The sequence below is a fragment of the Hemitrygon akajei genome, chromosome 4 (assembly GCF_048418815.1).
Source record: "Hemitrygon akajei chromosome 4, sHemAka1.3, whole genome shotgun sequence".
NCBI lineage: Eukaryota > Metazoa > Chordata > Chondrichthyes > Myliobatiformes > Dasyatidae > Hemitrygon > Hemitrygon akajei.
Window position 1 is genome coordinate 113,629,281 of NC_133127.1, and position 9,522 is coordinate 113,638,802.

At 48.5% G+C, this 9,522-nt stretch overlaps 1 protein-coding gene across 3 annotated transcripts; it reads right to left on the reverse strand.

Annotated features, from left to right (window-relative positions):
- Positions 1 to 386: 386 nt before the first annotated feature.
- LOC140726599 (uncharacterized) lies at positions 387 to 4,119 on the reverse strand. Of its 3 annotated transcripts, none has more exons than XM_073043188.1 (2): positions 3,936 to 4,119; positions 387 to 2,889 (listed from the first exon to the last, which is right to left on the reverse strand). In XM_073043188.1, exon 2 carries the CDS (start codon positions 2,825 to 2,827, stop codon positions 1,487 to 1,489), a length of 1,341 nt encoding a protein of 446 aa, XP_072899289.1. In that variant the 5' UTR covers positions 2,828 to 2,889; positions 3,936 to 4,119; the 3' UTR covers positions 387 to 1,486. The 3 variants fall into 3 exon arrangements, with proteins under 3 accessions (XP_072899289.1, XP_072899288.1, XP_072899287.1); XM_073043187.1 differs by lacking the exon at positions 3,936 to 4,119 and adding an exon at positions 3,455 to 3,576; XM_073043186.1 differs by lacking the exon at positions 3,936 to 4,119 and adding an exon at positions 2,940 to 3,576.
- Between the last annotated feature and the right edge of the window lie 5,403 nt (positions 4,120 to 9,522).

Genomic DNA, 9,522 nt, shown 5'->3' on the forward strand with positions numbered 1-9,522 from the left:
TTGGATATATTCAAGGTTTTTATGGTCTGTCCAGTCAATGAACTGGTGGTCTGCCTCCTCCAACCAGTGCCTCCATTTTTCCAATGTCAGTTTGACAGCCAGTAGCTCCCGGTTCCCCATGTCATAATTTTGTTCAGTGTGTTGGGCTTGAAATTCTGCCCTGTGTTCGTTTAGGAAGAGAGACAACTAACACCGGAATATTACAAAACGTGGCTTTATTGCAGAATTCGTAACTGGCACAGCGAATCCACGGAGTCGCTGGAGAAGGCGTTCTGTTTTCCCCTTACAATCTGCTCTTATTTATACCCCTTTTCCCCCCAGCACAACCCCGCTACATATTAGGTAATATCGGGCACTTGTGTCCATCTTATTGGCCCGCAGCCATATGCTCACCTGTTTCTTTTGTTTACTGAATCGCGTGACACTAATAGTATCGGTGTAGCGGGGTCCCCAGTTTCGCTCCCCCCTCCCTCGCATTCCGGCCTCCTAACATTATGTGTGTTACGTGAGCCACTCCTGATCTGTAATGGCAGTCTCGAATTAACCCCAACACTAAATAACCCTGACACGAATTAACCCCAACACTCCCTCCCTTGGCCTCCCAGAGGCCACATCCCCACATCCCTTACAATCTTTTCCGCGGCTGCCGGGATCAGGCAGAGAGGTGAGCGTCCCCCGGCACTCTTTGGCGTGTCCTCCCTATTTGCTTATCCTGATTTGTCCGACCTAGGGTCACAAAATATGGGTAGGGGTTCCCTAAACATCCGCAATTTTTACAAGTAGCATGCAACATTTCAGAAAACTTAATAACAAATTCACAATCCCCCCCCTTTGCCATGGTCCATTTCAGTCCGTGTCCTCCCATAGCGCGTCCACTTTCCGGGAGGGCCGTGTCCTCCCCTTCCACTGGGAACAAGGGTGCCTGGTACGCCGGTGGAGGTCCATCCTTTCCGGTCAAGGCTCGATCTATAGTCCCGCAACAACAACCACACGTGATAAAGATAGCAATTGAAATAGACAGTCCCAGTGCCAACTGTCCAAGTAGGACCCCCCATTCCCCAAACGTACGTTTCAACCAATTCAGCACTGGGTTATTGACTCCTGATTGTTGCTTTAGCTCATTGGCCAGGGATCGCAATTTAGTCAAGCCCTTGGTTAGTGATCCATCCGGGCCTGTATTGTTCGCTATGGTCATACAGCACATGTCACCAAACAGGGCGCACACTCCGCCCTTCTCTGCTAAGATCATATCTATGGCAATTCTGTTCTGCAGGGTCATTAGGGACGTCTGTGATAGCTGCTCGTGGACAGCTTCCGCGATGTCCCTGGTTAGATTAGCCAGCCTCTGAACGTTATAGTGGATCAGGTTGATCCGGTTGACATTTTTATTGGTCGTGATTGGGAATATGGCTGAAAAAAGTGGAAAGCTCTCAAAGCCTGCAGCTACCTCGTCTGCCAGTTTATATTCGTCCGGGATGTTTCTAGCCTAACCGATAGCATCGATCCATATCCCATCGGGGTTCCTTTCCCCCCTTTCAGTGAGCGCCCTCTTGTTCCTATACCACCTCCCGATTTCATCAGGGATTGGGTTGAGGGTGTAGTCCCCTGGATTCTTTGCCGCAATGAAAAGAGGTACATTTAGAGTGATCAGGGTGCAGGTCCCCTCCCAGTTTACAGGTAGCCAATTATATAGGACCCGTTTCCCACAGTACCACCAGAGGTCCGCTCTGCTGACAGTCAGCATGGTGGCGTTTTCGGTGCCAGTAAGACTGATCCAGGTAGAACACGCACTGTCAGGTATGTTGCCCACTCTGTAGGGCTGATCCGATGGGGACAGGTTAGTAACGCAAGTGATGTTCCTGATCGGGTCCACCCTAAAGGCTGGTGGGGTCACATTGGCCGGGGCCATGGGGAAATAGGTTTCCCAGGACTTACACCCGGCAGAGGGGTTGGTTAGTGACATGAGTTCGAGAGCGCAACGGAAGGTGTCATTTCCTTCCTCGAAGGGGCTGGGACTCATGAGGAGTGTGGGTTTCCCCGTAGCACATACCCAGCAGTCCCCTATCGCTGCCTGGGTGGTGTATTGGACCACTCGGTCAACCCAGGCGTTTGCTTCCACGTACCCTGTCTCAATTGCAATATACTCCCGGGGAGTTATCTTATTCGTGTCCGAACTCTTTACCAGAACAGGGCTGGCTGTGGGACCCAATCCTGGGTCTGTGTGGGTTCCCAGATTGATCCGGATAATTCCCCATGGGTCTCGGCCTGTCACGTCCGCCCTTATGATCAGATAGAGCACGCCCCCCGCCCCATGCTCCCTGACCTCTGACCCGCGACGAGTGGAGCAGGTCTGTGACGACCATCCCTTCATACTAAAAGGGTTGTGTATTTCTTCCTTGAGTGTCAGGATTAACGGGTTCACTCCCTGCTTTCTTCCCCAAACAGAGCCCCTGTAAAGGCTCACCTTCCTATTAAACTCATAGTAGGGTTTGGAGGACCCTCGATTGTTTGGCCTATTATCCAGCCAGGACTGGTCTGGGCCTGTCCACCACCATACATTTATCCATGCGCTACACTCCTTTACCCATGGGTTCGGGTATCCCAAGGTGAATGGACACATGTAGACATTATACCCAGTCCAGGCTTTCTTGTCGCCCCAGCAGTTGATCACATCGCACAGGTCGAACTGGAATGTCCTACCTGTATGAGGGTCCGCATTAAGGATGATATTCGCTCCGCACGCATCTCCTCCCCTTCCCGCTTCGGCCATCGGCGCCTTACCTAGGAGCATTACTCCTACCCATATCAGGGTTTTCCATGGCGTCATCTTCCTCGGCTTCCTCCTCCTCTATGTCGGAATCGGGATCAATCGGTCTTCCTTTCTTTGTCCTGGAGCAGTGCGAGAAATGGTGCCAGTTATTGTCCCCCTCCCTTCTTACCTTTTAATGCCCTGTTGGAGACCTCGGTGACAGGGTATGGACCATGCCACCGTTTTCCGTTCCAGGTGAGCTTCCCTGGGCCTCGGAGGAACACTTCCACTCCTACCTTGATGGTGTCCGACCCCTGCGGCTGCTCACTGTTAGTTTATTGAACTCGCAGTGTTATCAATTTTACCATATTTCTAAAAACTCTCATATACTCTGTTACTCAACACACAAATGTCTGAGTTTCGGTAACTCGAAATTGAAGTGCTCCATGGCTCCCTAGTACACAGAGAGGATCAAATGTGGGACGGTCGCCTTTCAAAACCTGACCTTCGCGTGGGAGATTTCTCCTCTTAACAACCAGTCTAAGGTAGGCGCCGTCAGTATCCCTGTGTACTACGGTGTACCGCGACACTTTTCTCCTCACTCCTGAGACTTTTATGCCCATCGTGGGCGGCGGGTACCCTCACTCAGAAGACTTTTCCACGGGCGGAGAATTTTCCTAAAAACAGATAAGAGTTAGTACTTACCAGTCACGATTCTGCACCGGGAATGATCTCTCCCAGGGTAATTTGGGGTTGGTGAGGGTCCGTCAGCAGACAAGATCTAACTCAGTGATTTGACTATCTAGTGGAAGTCTTCGATATAACAGGCACTTCCTGACCTTAGTCGAGCTTGCAGCCGCAAGTTGTCTGCTGTCGGACCCGCCAGCCTGTGTTGTCTCTCCCTCCCCACGTCGGGGTCACCAAATGTTGGGCTTGAAATTCTGCCCTGTGTTCGTTTAGGAAGAGAGACAACCAACACCGGAATATTACAAAACGTGGCTTTATTGCAGAATTCGTAACTGGCACAGCGAATCCACGGAGTCGCTGGAGAAGGCGTTCTGTTTTCCCCTTACAATCTGCTCTTATTTATACCCCTTTTCCCCCCAGCACAACCCCGCTACATATTAGGTAATATCGGGCACTTGTGTCCATCTTATTGGCCCGCAGCCATATGCTCACGAGTTACCTGTTTCTTTTGTTTACTGAATCGCGTGACACTAATAGTATCGGTGTAGCGGGGTCCCCAGTTTCGCTCCCCCCTCCCTCGCATTCCGGCCTCCTAACATTATGTGTGTTACGTGAGCCACTCCTGATCTGTAATGGCAGTCTCGAATTAACCCCAACACTAAATAACCCTGACACGAATTAACCCCAACAAGTGGGAGACAGTCGGCAAGAGAAGAAGGCATAGGGATGTAGTTTCTGATCCGGGCCCGAACGTTGGGACAGAACCGCTCCCACCCCAGAGTCGGCAGTGTCAACCTCCACAATGAACTGACAGGAGGGGTCCGGTTGAATCAGAATGGGAACAGACGTGAAACGCCTCTTCAGTTCGGCGAATGCTGAGTCCGCCTCGGAGTTCCAAAGGAAAGGTGTGGCAGGTGAGGTAAGTTGGGTAAGGGGAGCCGCCACCTGACTGTAGTTTCTGATGAACCGGCGATAGAAGTTCGCAAACCCCAGGAACCGCTGGAGTTGCTTGCGGTCCGTGGGTTTGGGCCACTCTGCCACTGCCCAGATTTTCGCAGGATCAGCTTACGAATAACTTATTCTCCCCCAGCCTCTGCAGGATTGACGGACATGATGAACGTGTTGCTGGGGACTGCTGGAAAAGATTCAGATGTCATCCAGGTAGACAAACACAAAGCGGTTAATAAAGTCTCTCAGTACATCGTTAATCAAGGCTTGAAAAACTGCGGGACATTGGTGAAGCCAAAAGACATGACCAAGTACTCAAAGTGGCCTAAAGGGGTATTAAGTGCCATCTTCCACTCATCCCCCTCCCTTATTTGGACCAAATGGTAGGTGCTTCGTAGGTCCAACTTGAAGAAGATGGTGGCTCTGTGAAGGGGTTCGAACATGGAACTTATACGAGGCAGTGGGTACTTGTTCTTTATGATTATATGACTTAGGCCTCGGTAGTCGATGCAGGGACAGAAGGAGTCATCCTTCTTCCCCACAAAGCAGAACCCTGCGCCCGCCGGCGAGGATGAGGGTCGGATAATGCCCACCGTGAATGATTCACTGATGTAACCCTCCATTGCTTCCCTCTCTGGCCGGGACAAGTTATACAGCCGACTGGTGGGTAGAGGAGCTCCGGGGAGAAGGTCGATAGCACAATCGTGTGGTCGGTGTGGAGGCAGGGAAAGGGCATGTTGTTTACTAAACACTTGTCCCAGGTTGTGGTACTCCGCTGGAACCCTGGACAAGTCGGGGGGGGGGGGGGGTTCAACGGCAGATGAGGTCGATGTGGTTCTTATAGGGGAAAGGGCCAACTGTAGATAAATGGAGTGACAAAACAGACTCCAGCTGGCTATCTTCCCGGTGGACCAATCAATGTACGGATTATGGCAGCTTAACCTGGGGTACCCAAGAACTATCGGAGCTTGAGGAGAGGAAATTAGGTTAAATTGTACCTGCTCCTGATGATTCCCAGAGAGAACCAAACACAGTGGTGGTGTACGGTGAGTGACTCGGGCCAGAAGTCTTCCGTCCTGTGCCTGGGTTTCCAAAGGGGTACTCAACGGCTCCCAAGGAATTCCAGCCTGGGAAGCTAGGTTTTCATCCAACAGATTTCCCTCAGCACTGGAGTCTATCAAGGCAGACAGGACAGGGACTGTTGGTTGTAGCTTACAGTAGCTTGGATCTGCATCCAGGTTTGGGGAACTGAAGGGAATGTTGTCTGACTCACCAGGGTACCCTTTCTACTGGTGAGCCCTCCCTTTAGGCCGAAGGGAACAGGTAGCACAAAAATGGCCAGACTGACCACAATAGAGACCATCCCCAGCTCTGAATCTCCGGAGTCGCTCTGCGGGAGAAAGACGGCTCCGTCCCAGCTGCATTGGTTCCTCTCCCGGGGTGGTGGAAACGGCCGGACCGGGTGCTATTCTAGGAACGGGAGGAGGAGAGAGGTTCGGTCTGGGAGTAGATGGTAAAGCGTGCTGTGGGGTGGCCAAAGGAGTAGGACGACCGGTTCTCTCTGATGTTTTCGTAGTCGGTTGTCCAGCCTGGTGACTAGGGAGATCACTGAATCCAGGCTGTTAGTGTCATCCCTAGCCGCTAACTCGCCCTTTACCTTGTCACAGAGGCCTTGCCGGAATACCTCCTGGAGTTCCTCATCATTCCAGCCTGAGTCGGCCGCTAGCATCTGGAACTCCACAGAGTATTCCTTGACATATTGCGTGAGCCTTGACGGAGAGTGAGTAGACACTTAGTGGCATCTTTACCGTGGACGGGATGGTCTAAAATCTTCCTTAATTTAGTAAAATTGGATAGGTATATTGACAGGAAAGGAATGGAGGGTTATGGGCTGAGTGCAGGCTAGTGGGACTAGGTGAGAGTAAGCATTTGGCACGGACTAGAAGGACCAGAATGGCCTGTTTCCGTGCTGTAATTGTTATGTGGTTATCTCTGAGATGAAGGTGGAGAAGGAAGAGCAGGACTCTGGCTGATTATCCCAAATTGTGGTGGCCAATGCCAAGGCTTTTCCTTGCAACAACCCCATAATGTAAGCCATTTTTGATTTGTCCGTGACATACGTGGATGGCTGCTGCTCGAACACCAAGGATCATTGCAGTCGAAAAGCCCGGCACTTCCCCAGATCTCCAGCGTAGGGTTCTGGTTCAGGTACGTGCGGCTCTCTTAGCAGACATGTTGTTGACGCATCGGGCATCGCCACTACAGGCTGTCTGGGCTGGTCAGACAGAGTTCCCGGAGTCGACGGGGTAAGATGGGCGGATACTCAGTCGACCTGTTCACGGACCATTCTTACATTCACTGACAGGGAGCAGAGGTTCTCCATGACATCCCGGAGCAGCTGATCGTGCAAGCCCAGTAGGGAGCCCTGGCTGGCGAGGGCTTGTTGCAGGGGATCCGTGTCCGCTGGGTTCATTATGGCCAGTTCATTCTGTTGCACGGAACGACTGAGGGGAACCCAAGTGCAGGACACCGGCATGTCAACTGAGCTGGGGATGCTGGCGTAGACGTGAACAGAGAACAGCAGACCGGAGGAATCTTCACACAGAGCTCTGATATGGAGTCTTGACACGGAGATGGGGTTTACATGGAATATCTTGAAACTGGAGCTGAACTTAGAACAAACAGTTCTTAGTAGTCAAGAAGCGAAGTTATCACATGGGAATAGACCAACAAACTGGCAACCTGTGATAGTGACGCCATTGTTCTTATTTCACAGTCTCTGATGAAAACCAGGTGTACTGTAATTGACTAAACTAGCAGCAATTGGAGATCTGATGACTGAAATTGGGGCATAATCAGGGAGAAAGGAGCGTTAAAGGGGAACGGCCAACTGGAACCATGACAGTCTTCACCTCTTCATCCTCTGGTCGCTGAAACTCTCTTTCCAGGAGCACCCACAGGCCCTCTTATCAATGTACAGGAAGGGGTTGGGGTGGCCTTTACGTGAATGTCTGAAAGGACCTCTCCCCAGTGGCACCCCCTTCTGAACTGTTTAGTCGATCACTGACCCGGCTGCTGAAAGGGTGCAGCTCCTCATTCAGACGGGAGGGTGGGGGGCGACTGCCTTCAGATGCCGTGTGCAGTCTGAAATGCCAGCAAAGTGGTGGAACTTGCAGTCTCTGCTTTAACTTTACAAAAATCCCTTCCCATCTATTTTCCAATGTTGTTTCTATTCTATACCTTCAGCAACCAGCCTTCATGACAGAGTACCATCATCATCACACTTTCGCAGGCTATTCATGGTTTTCCAACACACTCTCTGTGTCTTCTGCCAGGCTCTCAGGGTCTTCTGCCTTTGTGTTTTTTCCGGGTAAGTTTTCATCAGCTGTAGTCAGGTCTGGCATGGCCGACTGGTGTCCTCTCATCGGTTCTCTGTAATTACGTCGTTACTGGGTACACTTGGTCCCCCGTTCTGTCTGTAGCAGCAATAAGAGGGTGAGTTGTATGCTTTAACCTGAGTCCAGTGTTTCCACTGGCTGCCTTGCCAAGTCTGCACACAGACACAAGTACCATTGGTTAGGAGTACTGGCTGTGGTCCTATCCATTTGGGGGCAAACCCTGCCCTTTCTGGCAGCACCTTCATCATGACTTGGTCATCGGGCTGTGGGAGGACTATCTCCCTTCCCTGTGGCTCTCATTGATCAGCGATGCGCTGCTGTTGTTTTGCTCGGTCCTTCAACATTTTAACCCAGGCAACCTGTTCATATTCCATGCCTTCACAGTATGGTCCGGGTCAATTTTGACCTGGCCCAGGAATCCCCTCATAACAAGTGTCTATACCAAATTTTGAACCACAGATCAATTTAGAATGTATAAATAGCCTGACATTAATAAATGAGTGATTGATCATTAGTTAATGTTTCAGAGATCTAAAATCCATTTCAACAGATATGGGTAAAATTTGACCTGGAACAGCCTCAATCTACAAAAACTTGTAGCACCTGTACAAAAGTATAAATTTTTTAAATATTTTCATTTTTTTCATTTTCATTTTTCAATCTTTTTTATTGATTTTCAAATAAAGAATATACATATCGGAAGAGGAGTTTAGCAAGTAGATAATATAAAAGACATATAAACAGTAATAATAAAAACAGGAAGTATATAATGTCAAAATCAAATAGGTAAAATATTATGCTGTTATATATACAATGGTCAAAAAAGAACTACAACTCCTCATAGTTTTCAATCATAAAAAAAGATTGAAAATTTTATTGATAAAGGGAAAAAACCCACTAACTAACCTGAAACAAAAAAAGAGAAAGAAACAAAAAGGAAAGAAAAAGAAAGATTGGGCAGTCCAATTGAGGATAAAATTAGAAAAAAGAGAGAGAGAAAAAAAACCACATCCTTCCAGTCATCTCCGAAGATTCATGGATAAGGATTTTCCCCAAAGAGAATAAAGAAAAATAAATAAATAAATAAAAATTAAATCATGTGAAGATATTGAATAAAGGGTCGCCAGACTTGTTCAGAATTAAAGGATGCATCAAATGTCCGGCTTCTAATTTTCTCCAAGCTTAGACATGACATAATAGAGGAGAGCCAATAGAAAACAGTAGGTGAGTTAGATTCCTTCCAGTATAGCAAGATAGCTCTCCTAGCCAGTAAAGTTGAAAAAGCTATCACATGTTGGATGGAAGCAGACACTTTGCTTACTTCCTCTGGAATAATCCCAAAAATTGCTGTAAGCGGATTGAACATCCATATCTATAACTTTAGATAATATGCCAAACACATCTCTCCAAAAATTATTTAAACTTACACATGACCAAAACATATGAGTTAGAGTAGCCACTTCTGTGTTACATCTGTCACAAATAGGGCTTATATTAGGAAAAATATGCGCCAATTTATCTTTGGACCTATGGACCCGTGTACTATCTTAAACTAAATTAAGATATGGCGTGTGCAGATAGATGAATTCTTTACTAAATAATAAATTTTACTCCATTTACCTGAAAGTGAATGTTGAAGTTCTACTTCCCAGGTGCGTTGGACCCTATAATTAGGCGACATGCTAGCATTCATTAACTGTTTATAAGTGATAGCTATTAATCATTTTTGAAAGGGTTTAA